The sequence below is a fragment of the Diabrotica virgifera genome, chromosome 8 (assembly GCF_917563875.1).
Source record: "Diabrotica virgifera virgifera chromosome 8, PGI_DIABVI_V3a".
Lineage (NCBI taxonomy): Eukaryota > Metazoa > Arthropoda > Insecta > Coleoptera > Chrysomelidae > Diabrotica > Diabrotica virgifera.
In genome coordinates, this window is record NC_065450.1 from 92,467,133 (window position 1) to 92,486,452 (window position 19,320).

General features: G+C 32.4%; 1 protein-coding gene across 11 annotated transcripts in view; it reads right to left on the minus strand.

Moving 5' to 3' along the window:
* The window catches only part of LOC126890038 (uncharacterized), a 619,722-nt gene that overhangs the window by 250,242 nt on the left and 350,160 nt on the right, over positions 1–19,320 (minus strand). For all 11 annotated transcript variants that reach the window (XM_050658857.1, XM_050658859.1, XM_050658856.1 and 8 more), the window contains one exon: positions 16,454–16,757. In XM_050658857.1, the coding sequence (XP_050514814.1) occupies positions 16,454–16,757 (304 nt within the window). The remainder of the gene's footprint in view (positions 1–16,453; positions 16,758–19,320) is intronic.

A 19,320-nucleotide genomic window follows, 5' to 3' on the forward strand; every position in this document is an offset into this window, starting at 1 on the left:
CTAACTTAGTCTTAAAGATTTTCCTATATTCTTTCTTATCTATTTATTTATTTATTTATTAAGCGCAAAAGGCCTTGTAGGCCTAGGGCTAACATGTTTACATTTCTGATTACATAAATAATTAATAACTTATTCTAACTTACATAACTTATACTTACAAATTTTATTTAATTTTTTAATTTAATTTTTAAATTTTTAATTTTTTATTTAATACTTCAATCTTTTTATACACTCCTTCACCACCTCCCTCCATCTCCTTCTATCCAATGCTAGTTCTTTCCACCTCTCAATGTCACTTTTATTCAGGTCTTCGTACACAATGTCCTTCCATCTTTTCCTTGGCCTGCCTTTCCTTCTCTTTTGTATTGGTCTTCGTGAGAGTACCATTTTTGGCATTCTTTTACTCCCCATTCTCTCGATGTGCCCCAAATATGGTATTCTCTGTACTTTGATCATCGTCGTGATCGTTGGCTCTTTATATAGTTCCTCCAATTCTTTATTGGTTCTTCTTCTCCACTGACCTTCTATTTTCACACCTCCATATCTCTTTGCATTCTTCTCTCCCATCTTTCTAAAAGGTATGTTTCTGACTTTTTGAGCACCCATGTTTCGCATGCATATGTTACTGTAGGTCTGATAACAGTCTTATAAATTCCTATTTTTGTTTTTCTTGATACGTATTTGGATTTCATTAATGTGAGCAATGCTCAATATTTTTTACTTCCTTTAGCTACTCTTGCCTTTATTTCCCCTTCCTCATGACCATTTTCATTTATTTTGGCTCCCAGGCAAATAATTTCTTTGGCTCTTTTGAACGAGTATGTTTTTTCTCCATCTATTTGTACTATGATGTTTTTTTTTTGATCTCTCCCATTATCATATTTTATATTTTGTCTTTTCTTCATTTATTTTAAATCCCAATTTTTTGGCTTCTGTTATTATGGTTTTCATTAACTTTTGTAGTTCTTTCTTGCTTGTTGCTCATAGTGTCAGATCATATGCAAATGCCGTTCATATGCATTGGTGGCCGTTTTTAAATATAATTTCTTGCATGCTTTTCCTGATTATTCATTCCAATGTTAGATTGAATGCAATTGTGGATAGTGGGTCTCCTTGTCCTTTTTACTTCTCTTTTTGTATTCATGTTTTTATTCTCGTAGTATAGTACCTACGTTCTTTGACGGTAAAATATTGCAAAACCTATAATTTTTAAAGAACCGCTTAGACTGACATGAAATTTGGCATAGACATAGGTAACATGCCAAAAAAGAAAAGTGATATTGTACCGATGTGTGCTTTTGCCACGGGGGTGAATTTCACCCCTCCTCGGGGGTGAAAAAATATACGTTCAAAATAAGTCCGGAAATGGATAAACTGACTAATTCTAGGCAACTTTTGTTCTATAGCATATTTTTCGCTAAGTTAGTACTTTTTGAGTTTTTTTTTATTGGCTTTAGGATTAGACCATGCGGCCAGAAACAAAGTAAATAGTACATACATAAACATAATATATATCTTATCTAAACTATCTAATTACTAATCTAAGTTAAGGTTATCTAAGTCTGACCGACCTTTTTGTTAAGAATAGATATAATAAAAATTTTATTTTCAAAGTGAATTTTTGCTAAATTAATCTTAATAAAAATTATGGGATAAAGACAAGGGTCACACTTTTCTCATTCAAGGGTTTTTCTTTTTTCTTAATAATTATTGATTACCTATATACCCACCCCACACGGTAAGGCAGGCATGTAGGCAATCAAAAGGAAAGACATGTTACAAGCCTAATCTAGTCATTCTATAACTTAATATTACAGTCATTTAGGAAAAACAAAATAAAATCAAAAATACGTTTATCACTCAGTGCCAAAAGATACATAACATTATAGGGACCGTAAACGTTTAAACTTCTTAAATTTTTTGTAAGAATGTCCGACTGATGTGTGTACTTCTTACAATTAAAAAATATATGATCCAAGTCCGCCGTTTCATTGCAAATATCACAAAGATTGTTATCAGTTATTTTTATTTTGTATAAATGTGCCGGATAGCAAGCATGTCCAAATTTCATCCGAGATATGGTTATTATGGAACTTCTCGGATAATCGTAATTTTTAAACCAGTAATTTTTTCGAATATTGGGTTCTAGCAATGTATATCTTGTGCCTTTTGTCAAAATAAAATGTTTATATTGTTTAGACCATTTTTTATATAAATTATCCTTAGCAATATTTATTCTCTCATCTAATGTTAATAAGGGTGTAACATCTTCTCCCAACTGTATGCTTTCTTTAGCCGCTTTATCAACTTGTTCATTGAATGTGATACCTGAGTGTATCATTGAATGTGAAAATAAAAACTTTGCTCTCTCAAATGCAAAAAACTAGAAAATTTATTTTTGTGTGGGTGAAAGCATACTTTTTGAGTTAGTTGCTAGCAAATATGATTATTATTTAACACAAAAAACACGTTTTTAGACGGTTTTTTGAAAATATCTCAAAAAGTTAGTAAAAAAAACATTCTTAACAAAAATATAGCCCATAAAAAAGTTAAAAAAAATGATGTATGTATGAGATTTCTAAAAAAATAGACCTAATAAAAGAAGGGTTGTAACTAGTGAAAAATAGGTTCATACCAAATTCCAAATCGAATATTTCAACGTGAAATAACCAAAAAATGAAGCACTTTTTGGGAAAACTCATTAAAACTTTATAAAATGTTTAAAAAAGCTTTATTTTTGTTTTGTAAAAAAGTTTCCAGCAATAAAAGTAAGGAAATTATTCTCAAAATAAAATTATTCCCGTTCTTTTGGTAAAAAAATCGTGAAAATCACCCCCTAATTAGCATCCCAAATGAAATTAATCGTTACCACTTCACAAGTTGCTTTACTCGTGTATGTATTGTTTATATGATCTGTAAGTTTCGTCGGTTTAAAGTGTTTATTTTTGAAGTGGCTACATTTGAAAAGGCTTGAATGAGTCACTAATCACGAGTGTATGCAAACTTTGAACGGCCATATCTTAACCAATTTTTGTCTTACCGAAAAACAAAATGAAACTAGAATATTTATAATTGAGGGGGTTAGAAGTAAAAGGGTTTAAGTGCACTTTTTTTTAATTTAACTCTAAGTACAGATTCGCATACTTAAATGGTATTATAACTTGGTGGTAAAACGAGTTAAGCATATTTCGCCCTACAGTGGCCATCTATCGCCATTGCATTTAGTTCACTGAAAACAAATGCAGTTTGCTTTGGTAGTAAACAGGTTTAACCGTGCGCTTGAACCGTTTGATCACAAAACTATTTTTAGTATTCTGTAAAAAATAAATAGTAATAAACGGGTTTAATTGCGCTTGAACCATTTTACCACAGAACTATTTTTAGTATTCTGTAATGTGTAAACACATGTTAATACTGGATTAATTTCAAGTAAATAAATATTAGATTTGTGACCAATTTTGAAGACTAATTAAGTATTATGCAACGTGCCAGTTGTAGTTACACTGTGGCTCACAGCTGGAACAAAAATGATTACTAATATGTAGTTAACATCTGCACTTGAACCGTTTTACCAATAACATTTATCAACACCATGTACCGATTCAAGTACATTTTTAATAATTGAAAAAAAGGAAGGATATAGTAAGAGTAATAATATACCCTTATGTTTTTATCATTTTATAGTACATTGTACACTAGACATATTTTAGTTTAATGACTTCTAGAATTTATAAAACTCAAACAACTTTAAAGCTGATTATCTCAGAACTATCAAAACTGCACTTAAACCCTTTTACGTCTGGCCCCCTCAATTGCAAAACCTACATTTTTTACTCTTTGAGATGCGTGCATACGGGTCATATTACCCGTATGCACGCCGATGTGTGAATATAAAATTCTCACATTGAAGTTGCTGTAGTTGAAAGGGCTTGAACTAGTCAATAATCACGAGTGTCTGCAACTTTTGAACAGCTATCTTACCCAATGTTTATCTTCAAAAAAAAAAACGAAAAATCCAAAATATTCAGAAAAGCCAAACCTACATTTTTTTGCTCTTTGTTATTTTTGTTATCACTAACAAATTTTAAGTTATTTTGAAAAAAGAAGAATTATTTTATTCATAATTAAAAAAATTTTAAAAATTTTTACTGTAAAATCAAAATAAAAACCTTTGAACCGATAAAACTTAGAGATCATATAAATAATATATACCGTAAAGTAACTTGTGAAGCGGTAACGATTAATTTTATTTAAGATGGTAATTAGGGAGTGATTTTTCCGAGTTTTTTTTACCAAAATCACCCCATAAAAAGGGACCAACTTTATTTTGAGCGTAACTTGCTAACTTTTGATGCTAGAAACTTTTTAAAAAACAAAAATAAATATTTTTAACACTTTAAAAAAGTTGTAATGAGTCTTTCTCAAAAAGTGCATCATTTTTTGGTTACACGTTGAAATATTCTATAGCTATAACTTTGCTTTTACTGATTCTAGAGATTTTATACATACACCGTTTTTTCCACTTTTTTAGAAACTATATTTTTGCTAGAAAAATGAACATATTTACTCGCAAATAACTCGAAAAGTATTAACTTAGTGAAAAAATTCTATAGAACCAAAGTTGCTTAGAATTAGTCAGTTAAATTTCCGAACTTATTTTGAACGTATATTTTTTCACCCGCGAGAATAGGTGAAACCTACCCCAGTGGCAAAAGCACACATCGGCACAATATCACTTTTCTTCTTTGACATGTTCCTATGTGTATGCCAAATTTCATGTCAATCCAAGCGGTTCTTTAAATTTTGGAGCACAGACCGTGAAACAATGTACTAAATACAAAGTAAAAATAGCGAAAAAAATCACTCACTCGAAGATAATAAACAAAAAGGTCAAGAAAACGTTGGTCAGACAGTAAATAAAACCGAGAGGGATATCGAATAAATTATATGCCTATGTATACAGTGAGTCCAACTGTAGCGGGTAGGAACTCCTTTAGAGTCCTTTGGATTCTATTGGATAATCCTATCAGGGAAAGCTTCTTGACCCGGGAAGCTAGCACCTGCTAAGGGTCCCTTGTCCAGGGTTACGGATGAAGTCCAGAACGGCATCCAAGGCGACGAAGACTACTTTTTGGTACGGCGAAGGTGGCGGAGCTGGCAACCCTTGATTTTAGGGATAGTATAAGATCAGGGTAGGTGGGACTCTTTAGCTGTAGTGGAAGCAACTCACATAGGAGAAGGATACTCCGATGTAAAATCCCTGGCTCTCCAAGTTGGGGGTTAAGGCACCGAGCTAACTCCTCGGTACTTATAAAACACGTACAATGTTAAAAAGCATAACCAAAGCCTCGGGGCACAAGATTGGAAACACAGTAGACGGAAACTGCAAAGAAAACGGTTAATGAATTTTTGTACATGGAATGTGCAAGGTATCTACCGAAAAACACCAGAAATCATGTCAGAACTCAAAAATGCAGAGATAGATATCGCGGTGCTTACGGAAACTAAAAAGAAGGGTAGTGGTTCCGAAAAGTGGGGTCAGTATGACATGTTCTATAGTGGAGTAACTAAAGACCAAAGAGCACAACAAGGAGTTGCTATTGTTATTCGCAAAACTTTAAGAAGATATATTACCTCTTGGGAAGCAATTAATCAGAGGTTTATAAAAATGAACATCACGATAAAAGGAAGCAGAATAGCCATACTAGGAGTATATGGCATTAATGAGGACGCATTGATCAACAATAAAGATGAATTTTTCGAACAACTGAACGATGAAATTATAAAAGTAGGAACATCTAGAGAGATCATACTTCTAGGAGACTTCAATAGCAGAGTTGGACGGGAATTTAACAACAAAGCGGTAGGAGCACACGGTGAAAATACCAGAAACGATAATGGAACCAGATTAATATCAACATGCACACAAAATAACTTAAAATATTAAATCGATTTTATCCACACCGTGATATACACTCACCGGCAGAGAAAACGGGCACTCCAAAAAATGGGTCATTTTTAATGTCTTGTATTTCCTAAACCTGATGTCCGATTTAAGTAATTTTTTTAATATGTTATAGTCTTATTCTTTATCAATATCGCTGTAATAATATTGTTGCTACACAGGTACATTGTCATTGTATACAGGGTGTACGAATCAAACTGTGTTTTTTTCTCAAACTTTGGAACACCCTGTGGAATGTTCTAGCTTTTATAAAATACTGAAATTATAACCAAACTATAGCCTCAGGTTTTCTTAACATTCTGTTTTTTTATTCATTCGCTTATGTTGGATAATAAAAAAGTTAAGCACTTTAACAACTACCCCTGTTTTTCGTTAATACAGGGTGTTTTTAAATAAGTACGGCAAACTTTAAGGAGTAATTCTGCATGATAAAATAATGACAGTTTGCTTTATAAACGTATGCCCGCAAATGCTTCGTTTCCGAGATAGGGGGTGTTGAAAGTGTTCTTACAAACTGACGATTTATTTATTTCTCTAAAACGGTTTGTGATATACAAATGAAATTTGGTAGATTTTAAGAGGTAGTTATTGTGCATTTTTTGGCATACAATTAAGAATTTTATATTCACCATTGGCGTGCATACGGGTATAAATATTTTAGATATATCCCGTATGCACGCCAATGGTGAATATAAAATTCTCAATTGTATGCCAAAAAATGCGCAATAACTAGCTCTTAAAAGCTACCAAATTTCATTTGCATATCACAAACCGTTTTAGAGCAATAAATAAATCGTCAGTTTGTAAGAACAATTTCAACACCCCCTATCTCAGAAACGAAGAATTTGCGGGCATAAGTTTATAAAGCAAACTGTCATTATTTTATCATGCAGAATTACCCCTTAAAGCTTGCCGTACTTATTGAAAAACACCCTGTATTGACGAAAAACAGGGGTAGTTGTTAAAGTGCCTAACTTTTTTATTATCCCACATAAGCGAATGAATAAAAAAACAGAATGTTAAGAAAATCTGTGGCTATAGTTGGGTTTTAATTTTAGTATTTTATAAAAGCTAGAACATTCCACAGGGTGTTCCAAAGTTTGAGAAAAAAACACAGTTTGATTCGTACACTCTGTATACATTGACAATGTACCTGTCTAGCAACAATATTATTACAGCGATATTGATCAGGAATAAGGCTATAACATATTAAAAAAATTACTTCAATCGGACATCAGGTTTAGGAAATACAAGACATTAAAAATTACCCATTTTTTGGGGTGCCAGTTTTCTCTGCCGGTGAGTGTACAGCTGGTTCCTAAAAAAACTGATACAACTCTTATTCAGATTTGATCATTTTGAGCAGTGTATGATTGGTCTGACATTATATTATGTTTATTATGACAGACAAATAATAGAATAAACAAACAAACAGCCATTTTTTGAGGTTGAAGTTATCTGACCAATTTTAAGATTTGGCAGTAACAGTGACAGTATGTAAATAATAAGTATTTATCCTTCAAAATATAATCAATTAAATATAATTAAACTCATATTCATTATATTACACCTAATCAAAAGCTTTTTACAAGAACATAGTCAGCGATTTTGATTTCGCTTAGAGCCAGACTACATCAAGATCGCCTATAAATCGTGCTGGTAATTGCCTTGCAGTGAGACCAAAAATAAAAAGAAGAGGAAGAAGAAAGTACACTGCTCAATTTTCTACAAAATACGCTTTAAGAGTCGTATCAGTTTTTTTTGGAACCAGCTGTACATAAGTACACTTGGATACAACAGACCAGAAATCTGAAATCTATAATAGATTATAGCGTTGTAAGACAGAGAACTACAATTAAAATACAAGATGGGCGAGCAGCCAGAGGGCCATCATGTGGCACCGATCATCATCTGCTAAAAGTTAAAGCGGTACTCCCAAACAGACATGAAAAAGAAGCACATCGAGTCAAATCAGTTAATAAAACAAGTACGGTACAATCTATACAGTCTAAACCATGAGAGTGTAAAGCTATTGTATAAAAAACGTTTAGACGAAAAATTAGAAAGTGGTAGTTTTGAAAATACCGAAGAACACTACGAACACAAAATGTGACGAAAACCATAAAGGACAATAAAACCGTACTGGTGGGATGAAGAAGTAGAAAAGGAAATTACAGATAAACGTCGGAAATACCAAACGTTCCTATCAACAAAAACAGACAACGATAAAATAATTTACAAAGAAGCCCAAGCCAAAGTAAGAAAGAAGATAACTCAAAAAAAGAACGAATCATGGGAAAAGAACTGCCAAAAAATCAACACTTACATAGGAGGTAGAAGAAGCACAGAGAGTTGGAGATTAATTAAAAATATGAGAACTAATAAGAAAAAAGACGTTATATCACCAATAACAACGGAAAAATGGGAAGAATATTTCAAAAAATTACTAACAGAACAAAGACCAGAATTTGTTAACATAGAAGAAAACACGATAGGTATACATATAAATTCATCACCATTACAAATAAGTAAATCAGAGATGGAAGAAATAACCAAATCCCTGAAAAATGCAAAATCCCCTGGTCCTGGTAACATCCCTGCAGAATTAGTGAAAGCCGGCATAGACAAACTCCAAGAACAGCTAAGAAAACTCTTCCAAGATTGCTTAAATGGTGCCGAATTACCAAAAGACTGGAAATTATCTATCATGTCAACAATCCACAAAAAGGGCAGCAAGGATCAATGTGAAAATTACAGAGGAATTGCGGTAAACAGCACAATAAGTAGGATGTATGGGAAACTTATTAAGAACAGAATAGAAAATGACTATAGAGATTACGAAGCAGAGGAGCCAGCTGGCTTTAGAGCTGGGCGGTCCACGGTAGACCACCTGTACTCTATTACGCACGTTATTGAGAAAAAAAACAGCCGTCAATAAAGAAGTTCACCTGGTATACGTAGACTTACAAAAAGCATATGACAGTGTGCCCCTCAGCAAACTATGGTCAACCCTACATCAAACCAACATTAAACATGGTCTTATCAAAGCAGTCCAAAGTCTGTATAATGGAACGACTGCAAAAATTAAAACTGGATCAAGGATGTCTGAGGGATTTAAGGTCACGGAAGGATTGAAGCAGGGCTGTTGTATTTCGCCTACCCTTTTTAAAATTTATCTGGAACAAGCACTCAAGCTGTGGAAAAGAAAATGTAATGGCATGGGAATCCCTCTCAATGACGACACAACACTATACACTTTATGTTTCGCTGATGACCAAATTCTGATTGCTCAAGATCATGACGACTTAAGTTATATGACGCGGAAGCTAATAGAAGAATATAACAAATGGGGTCTCGAAGTCAACATTAAGAAAACTGAAGCCATGTGTATTGGAGGAACAAAGCAGTCCATTACATTAGACGAATGGGTAGAAATTAAACACTGCGATGAATACAAGTACCTGGGCATGAAGATAACTCAAGATGGAACACTCGATGCTGCTATAAAAGACAGAAACATACAGGGTAGAAAAGCGATATCCATAATGAACGGCATTCTGTGGGACCAGACAATATCTAAAGCGAACAAACAGCTCATATACAATAGCATACTTAAAAGTATAATCACATATGGCAGTGAAGTTTGGCCACTGAAACAAAGAGCGCAGAAAATGTTACTAGTAACAGAAATGGACTTTTGGAGAAGAGCAGCAGGCAAATCAAGAAGAGATCGGATACCGAACGAGAGAATACGAGAAATGATGGGAGTAACACATACAATAATTGATGACATAAAAACAAAACAACTGGTATGGTACGGCCATGTACAGAGAATGCCAGATGGCAGGATCCCTAAACAGATTTTGGCATGGACACCACAAGGGAGAAGAAAAAGAGGAAGGCCGAGAAGAAGCTGGAGGGAGAGAATTGAAAAAGAACTAGAGGAAAGAGAAATCTCTCCAGGTCTATGGTTAAACAGAGAAGAATGGCGGTTAGGAGTCGGAAGGCGTCGGAGAACGCTGTAAACCGATAGTAGTAGTAGTATACAGTGAGTCCATAAAGTAATGCATAAATTCATTATTTCGTAAACCTGCGCCTTTAAGGAAAAATCCCGAAACACGTAGATTTTTATTTATAAATTAAAATTTTTTAATACACAGTGATGAGTAAAGCTCGGATTTATAGGCAACAAAAATTGAAGAAAAAGGCGCCTATATAGGCAAAGATTTTTATTAAAAAAGGCAGGAATATTAACATTTAGGCAAAATATAGGCAATAAAGGAATATAACTTATTATTTATTGTACAAAGTGAATTAACGTAATATTAACTTAAGGCAGGTATATTTACACATTAGTATAAATAAACTAGTAACTAAATAACTGTTAATTAATAATTAAACATTGTAACCACTTAAAATTTTATCATTAATAGAAACAACTAAATGTGTTTCAATATTTTCGGTCTTAAAACTATGTCTTCGATCACTTAAAATTAATTTGTACATTGAAAACGAACGTTCGACATCGACAGATGTAATTGGAGCATATTTCAGAGCGGATAATAAATCTGGCATAATTTGTAATTCCTCGGAAAATGTCCCATTCAAAACTTTAGCAACATTAGATAAAAACGAAAAACCTTCATTCTTGTCGAAAACATATTTAATTTTTTTAAAAATTAATTGACCGTTACTTCCAGGTGCCGATTTAATTTTCGTCTTTAAATTATCTATTAATTTTACTGAATCACATAAATTTATCTCTTGTTTTTCTAATAAGGTAATTGTGGTAACTATTAATTTATAATTGTCATTGATATAAGCGAGTTCCTGTTTCAATTTGGGATTTTTTAATATTTTTTTTACTTCCCGAATGGCTTCGGAAATATCATCATCAAATTCTGACATAACTAATTCTATTTCATTGCAGCGTTCAAAGTAAAAAAAAACTGCTTCGAGCCAGGTTCCCCACCTTGTAATTACTGGTTTAGGTGGCAAAGGGACACCGAGAAGTCTTTCTTTATATATTTGCACCCTCAACGGAGCCTTTACAAAAACTTTTTTCATAAAATTTATAAAACTATTTACCAACGGAAACAGATTTCTTATTTCTTCAGCAATTCTATTTACAACGTGGGCTACACAAGTGCAATGAATTAAATTAGGATAAAAAATCTTTAAATTAACAGCAGCTTTTAACATAGATGCCGCAGCATCTGAAAGCATTAAAACTATTTTATTCACTGGTATAGGGTTGGGTAAAAAGAGGTTTGTTAAACTATCTTGTATAAATCGACTTATTGTTAAATTGTTTGTTTTTTCCAATTCTTTAACGGCAACTAAATAAGGTTTTCTCGCAAAGTTTTCGTTCAAAATTCCAATCATTAAATTAGCTATATACCTGCCGCATACATCTGTCGTTTCATCCACGATAATATACAAAAAATTGCCCTCTAACTCCCGCTTAATTTTTGAAATACATTCCACATAACATTTTTCCACGGTATGTTTTCTCAATGTACTCTCGTCCGGTAAGGATTTATTAAGATATTTTTCGAAAGAGCATTTAAAACTAGGGTTATTAACTTTATATAGAGGAATGTTGGATGCAATCATCATCTGGAATAAATCAAATTTAAATGCGTCTTCCTCCTTTTTTTTGAACTGCTTAAACTATCCCGCAGAGATATTTGGGCTAACTTAGAGGAATTTAATTTTTCCAAATTACGTTTATGAAGTGGGGTTCCACAATGCTGGTCAATAAAGTACTTTTTTCTACTTGAAATCTGAGAATTAAAAAAAAATAATTAGAATTCTAAAACCGCTTTAGAATTTAGTTATGTTGTGGGACGAGAAAAAAAGAGAAAAAATAAAACTTACCGATTTGCCGCATGGTTTACAAAATGCTCCATCTCCTTCTAGAGAAAGTTCCTAATAAGGTGCGATCCATAGCCTTAATTTAGATGTCATCTTTTCACACAAATGTTTAAAACGTTTTAAAACGTGTTCTTTGCTTTTCGGTATACGCAACAAAACTAAACTAGGATATAGCAATTTGTGACTAAACTCTGATACAGTAACCGACTGTACAACTGATAATAAACTAATAAAGCTTAGGGATTTCCAAATAGTTAACCCTCAAGTCTCGATCAGGTACATTTTCCTAGAAATCTGTTATATAAACAAACCATTGATATTTTATTATTGGCCCAAAATTTTATTATAGAATGGTTTAGTAATAGAATAATATCATGGGTAGTACCATGAAATTTTAAAAAAGGCACAAATAGGCGGAATTTACGAAAAAAGGCAAAAAGTGCAAAAAACAATTATAATAGGCAAAATAGGCAAAAAAAGAATAATCCGAGCTTTAGTGGTGAGCGCGCTAATAACCGGCAAATAGCACAAAAGATGGAAAACGTACATAGATTGTGAGATAAAAAGAAATGAAACTAGTCGAGCTGGGAAATTAGAAATATTAACCTAAAAAGTTACATTATATTGATTGTTTCCCACCTTTAGACGTATCGGACGAGTTTAGCAACTGTCACTGTCACAGTGACAGTTTTAGTTGACATACTCCTCTGATACGTGTAAAGGTGGGAAGCAATCAATATAATGTAACTTTTTAGGTTAATATAGTTAAATTTCCCATCCCGACTAGTTTTATTTCTTTTTATCTCACAATTTAATACGTTTTCCATCTTTTGCGCTATTTTGCCGGTTATTAGCACGCTCATCACTGTATATTTCATACTAGTGACGTCATACATCTGGGCTTGATGACCTAATCGATGATAAATTTAAATGGGAATAGGGGTCGTGTGATAGCTCGTTTGAAAGGGTATTGAATTCTCTATTCAATAATATAAACATAAATATAATCACTTAGACAGAGTGTCCGAAAAAAAAAAAATTTTTAATAAAATTAATTGACACAAAAAGATGAATGTATGTCATTTCTTTAATTCTAAATACATTGTACTGCTTTCAGAAAACAGAAAAATGTTTTATTTGAAAAATAAACATTGATTTTCCGTTAAACGAAATGTTCAAACTACAAAGAGGCAGGTCGGTGGCAGCTTTAACATTGAATTTAAGCGAAAAACAATATTTATTTCTCAAATAAACATTTTTTCCTGTTTTATGACAACAGTAAAACGTATTTTGAGTTAAATAAATTACATACATTCTTCTTTTTGTCTGAATTAATTTAATTCAAAAATTTGTTTTACCTTCCTGTATAAATAATGACGTTAATGTTTATATTAGTGAATAGAGAATTGAATACCCTTTCAAATGAGCTATCGCATGACCCCTATTCTCATTTAAAAATATCATCGATGACGTCATCACGCCCAGATGGATGACGTCACTAGTATGAAATATATGCCAAAATATCGTAATTTAAAAATAAAAATCGACCTGTTTTTACCTTCCTGTATAAATAATGACGTTAATGTTTATATTAGTGAATAGAGAATTGAATACCCTTGCAAATGAGCTATCGCATGACCCCTATTCTCATTTAAAAATATCATCGATGACGTCATCACGCCCAGATGGATGACGTCACTAGTATGAAATATATGCCAAAATATCGTAATTTAAAAATAAAAATCTACCTGTTTCGGGATTTTTCCTTAAGGCCGCTGGTTTACGAAATAATGAATTTATGCGTTACTTTATGGACGCACTGTATATAAACAGAAGGAAGAATAGCACATAACATTCAAAACGTTAAATATGTTTTCAATAATGGCAAATTAAACTATTAGCTACTTAGGTACTATATTTTAGGAATCAATAGCCTTAGAAATTAAAATGTATTATTAAAATATAAAATGATATTATTAATTTGGTCCTAAGTGTTCATTTAATTTTACCTAAGTTTATTTAATGCAGGTGACAAATTAATGATCATTCTCCATCAGTACCTTGATTAACTATTTATATGGGAAATAAGCCACAATTAAATAAAAAAAAAATTTATTAACGTTTCGACGCCCAAATCGGGTGTCGTTGTCAAAATACAAAATACTACTAAAATAAACAAAAATGTTGTTGCTAAGTAAAATATTCTTCTAATTTATTTAATCTGACTCATTTATATTGGCAATCCAGACATATATTATGCATTTTAAAATAGAACACTTTAAAATGATATTGCCAATATTTATGAGTTGCGTTTCTGGGACGACTTTACTGAAAGATAGTTCATTCGATTCCATGAAATCAACCCCAACTCAAGAATATCCGTCACAAAAAAATCATAGCATGTGATTTGTCTTTAAAAAGACAACCAAATGCAACGATGACAGTAAAATTCTGTCGTTAGAGATTCCATAATAAATCACGAGGGAAAACCAGGAAAAAACCTCGTCATACTATCCCGTTATCGTAAGTATTTGGTCTTACATTTAATTTACTTTCAAGCAACTAATACCAAATTCTGACTTTAATATGTTTAAATTATAAATAATAATACATAGATATACAATAAGTAATACTATAATATAAACTATGTACTAACTCGATATGCTATTGACTTACTAATCTCCGTTTCCGAATAGACGGATCTCCGTCTATTCCACCATATCCCGTTAGCATAACTTAAGCAGAAATATCATGTTAATGAATACTGAGGTAGTAGCTCCTTGTAACCGAATGAAAGTATGACACGTTATAATTGCATGATTATAGACCGCATACATCTGCATGTTTGTGAGCTTGGGGACGATTGTTACCGCCCCCGAGTTGGAATGCATATGTCTGCTATCTTAACTACTTTTATGTATGTTGTTCAATATTGGCTTGATCTTATGGATCTTTAGCATCTTTTACAACCGGACATTGTTCTAACTCTGGTTTTTATTTGTAGCATTTAGTGACTTGTAACCGTTGACCTGAATATGCTCTGCATACTTTAGAGAGCGAAACCGGTCGTCGGAAGTTACAATAAATGATTGAGACTACGTCTGTCTTTTACTTCATGGAACAGAACAACTTAGAACGGGATCCTACAACATTCACAAGAAATAATACGAGGAAAATATCAATACCATATATAAAAGGACTATCCCAGAAACTTAAAACAATAGGAAATAAATTCAACATTTCAACAACATTCAAAACAACAAACACATTGAGATCTATTCTCTCTAAAACTAAACCTAACAATGAACAAGAAAGAACAAAGAATTGCATTTATAAAATACCTTGTGAATGAGAACAATTTTATTTAGGTGAAACATCAAGACCATTAAACGTTAGAATAAGTGAACATCAGTCTTATATTAAAAATAGAGAATTTGATAGATCTCAAATATGTCAACACGCATGGTATAATGAACATAGAGTTCAGTGGAGAGATTAAAGTATAGTCCTGAAAGAATCAGATAGTAAAAAGAGAAAAATCAAAGAAGCGGCTCTAATTATGCTAAATGAAACCAATTGTGTCGCAAATTCCTCGGTAGAATGCAGTAGGATGTGGTTACCCATACTGAAAGAGGAAGTCAATAGAAAGAAAATACCAAGATTAGTAAGTCAATAACATATCGAGTTAGTACATATTTTATATTATAGTATTACTTATTGTATATCTATTTATTATTAATATTATTTATAATTTAAACATATTAAAGTCAGAATTTGGTATTAGTTTCTTGAGAGTAAATTAAATGTAAAACCAAATACTTACTATGACGGGATAGTATCACGAGGTTTTTCCTGGTTTTCCCTCGTGATTTACTATGGAATCTCTAACGCGAGAATTTTACTGTGATCGTTGCATTTGGTTGTATTTTTAAAGACAAATCACATGCTATGATTTTTTTGTGACGGATATTCTTGAGTTGGGGTTGATTTCATGTAATCGAATGAACTATCTTTCAGTAAAGTGGTCCCAGGAACGCAACTCATAAATATTGGCAATATCATTTTACAGTCTTCTACTTTAAAATGCATAATATATGTCTGAATTGCCAATATAAATGAGTCAGATTAAATAAATTATTAGAAGAATATTTTACTTAGCAACAACATTTTTGTTTATTTTAGTAGTATTTTGTATTTTGACAACGGGTGTCGAAACGTTAATAAAATTATTTTTTTTTTTAATTTAATTGTGGCTTATTTCCCATATAAATAGTCAATCATAAAAATGCCGCAAGGAAATAGCTTCAGAACAACATCAGTACCCTTTCAGACTAAGACACTTGGTGTCTGACACCGGTGTCCGCCACCGGTGTTCAATTGCAGCAAAGCATTGTTTTAAATGAACGACTACAGATGAGCCACATTCCGAGTGTCTGGCTGATTTTAGTGGCTCAACAATGCTTTGCTGCAATTGAAAACCGGTGGTAGACACCAGTGTTTTAGTCTGAAAGGGTACTTATTATTCGATTTGTCATCGATTGGGTCTATTTTGGAACAGTTTCACAATTTATTAACTAAGCAATTAACAACTGAAGAGTAAAATATACGTACGTTTCACAATCATCCAATCCACTACTCTGGCTATACCCGAAATCCATCATCAGATCATCACTGGCGATACTCTCACACGGACTCAGTGTGTCTAGAGATCCAGTTCTGTTAATGGAAAACTTTTTGTTTTTGGTACTTAGCGGGCTATTTTCCACTCCTGACGGTATTCTTCGTCTAGACTTTGGAGTAGAATCCATTAGAGTTTCCGAACTAATATCATTATTTAGTGGATGAGTTCGATCTTCAAACATCAGAGCGGGTTGGTCTGCTATTTCATCGTCTATGAGGAAATCATCTTTTCCACCTGGAAAACACAAAACATTAGAGATGATTCAGTTTAAAAGGTGTGTATTAAATTATACCACATCACGGAAGACATGCTCGCGCAGATAACTAAAAAATTTCACGGTTCGGTTTCCTCTCCGTAAATAGTTTTCAAAAAAAGATTATTTAATAATTGTGTTGAAAAGGACATATTTACAGAGGAGAAAAATACAATTTTATAATCTTCTAATGGAAGGAAACGTGGAAGGAAAAAGAGGTCCAGGAAGAAGAAAATGCTCCTGGCTGAAAAATGTAAGAGACTGGACAGGCATGGACACACATTCGATACTACGAACAGCTCAAGCTAGAGAGCAATTTGCTGTAGTTATAGCCAACCTTCAGTAATGGAGAAGACACCTTAAGAAGGTGAAAGGTGTATAACCGTCTCAGAGTTGTTGAGGAGGTTATATCTTTTCTAAAATTAAATTGACTCTCCCTCAGTTGTTTCCAGTGTACCCTACACTGGATCGCTTGTAGCCAGTTTCCCGCTACTCTTGATGTCGTCAGTCCATCTAGTCGGTGGTCGTCCTCGGCTTCTTTTGTAGTTTCTGGGCCTCCATTCCATGATTTGTCTTGTCCACCTGTGGTATTATAATATCACACCTCCCCGTTTTGTTAAAATTACATATTTTTAAAATGTGATGCTCCGATCCTGGCAGGATCGCCATGTAATAAATAGTGTGATGTTACTGTCTTCTAGGTCGTAATTAATTAAAATATTAGTTAATTAGTTAAAATAATAACATTGCATATGCTATTTTTGAATTTTTATTGAATTTTTTTCGAATATGTATACTACTATTGAATTTTTATTAGCCAGTTGTTTTTATTATTGATATTTATTGATTCTATAGATACATTTTAATCGATTTTGTGTTAAATTTTGTATGATATGAACCTGAATTAATATTTTTTGAGTGATAAATGATATTTTTTTAATAATGATTAGTGATGATATACGATAAACATTGCTATAAGCAAGAGATATATTTTTAACGAACCGACCTGAAGAGTCGAGATAAAGAATCTGGAGGACTATATAGATAAGAAGAAGAACTAACAATATTATAAGCTAAATATTATGAGGCAACTAGAGACAATAAGAAACCCACTGCTCTTGTCAAATTGGGAAGGTACTAAGTGATTTATAGAAGCTTGAAAGCTTATTAGAGACCCACTCTGTGTTTTGAGAGTACCTATTTTATTCATGATTATTCGTGAATAAACAACGGCCTCAAAGCAAGGGATTGAGGTTGTGATATTTTTAGAAGAATTTGAACCGCATAAAATACCTATTTCGTGTTTTGAGTTAACTATACCACCTTAATGGTGCGTACAGATCAGGGCGAAAATTCGGGTTAATATTGGCGGAGAACTAAGACATCCGAGTGAAACCTCTTTTATTAAGGTAAAACGAAGGTATCGGAGCTAGTATATGAAGTGATGATTATGACGTTATATGAAATGATATATGAGATAAATGATATATGATTGTTATATGAAATATGTATATGGAGATGAATTATGTACACTGTAGGAGTGTTATAATGTGGAGAAAAATGAAGAAATATATAGTTGTAGTACCAGACAAGAAGAAGAGAGAGAAAAAATTTTTTATTAAAATATGTGGGAAAATTAAAAGAAGCAAAATTAAGAAGATACTAAGCAAATAAGTAGCTAATCATTGAATTATGTCTAAGAATTAAAGTTGTAAATTTTTTTTTCTCTAAAGTAACGTAAATTATAAATAACTTATTTTTAAATGCATATAATGAATTCAGGTTAAATTTTCGCGGAAAATGGAAGTGTTTGAATTAAGGATAGACAACATCTTACAATAGTGTTAGTAGATAGTAAGCAAAGGGACACAAAAAGTGAAGTTCTTAGAGAGATTAAATCTTTATTATAGGTACAAGAGAGTTATTAGAAGTTTTTTAGAGACACATATTAAAAGTTTTAGAGAGATTACATTTTTATTATAGGTACAATATTTTAAAGTTAGTAAGGCGTATATAAATAAATCAAAATAAGACTGAAATAATAAGATGAAATAGTAAAGTAACGTTAAATTCTTTTTTTTATATACCATTTAATAGAAGTTTAGGTAATATTTAGCTTAGCTTAGGAAGTATTAAAGTCGAGATTTTATTACAATTAGATTAGTTACGGCCTATAGGCACTAAAAGACTATTTAAAAGTTAGGATCAATTTCATTCACTGTGGACACTGTTTTGATGAAGTGAATTAGTGAACGAAAAAAAAAGGACGAAAAGACACGACGTGAAAGTACGTGAACTAGTAATAGGTTATAAAATACCAGTTTAGTATAGGGAAAATATGAACTTTTGTGTAAAATAGGAAAAAGAATATACATGTTTAGGGAAAAATTGATTGATCTGAAATGTAATGTTACAGTTAGTTAGCATAGTTAGGAAATTTAATTTTTCAAAATAGTATTAGGTAACCATAAACATTTTTGTAAAAGGGAAAGAGGAGCATCACATTTTAAAAATATGTAGTTTTAACAAAACGGGGAGGTGTGG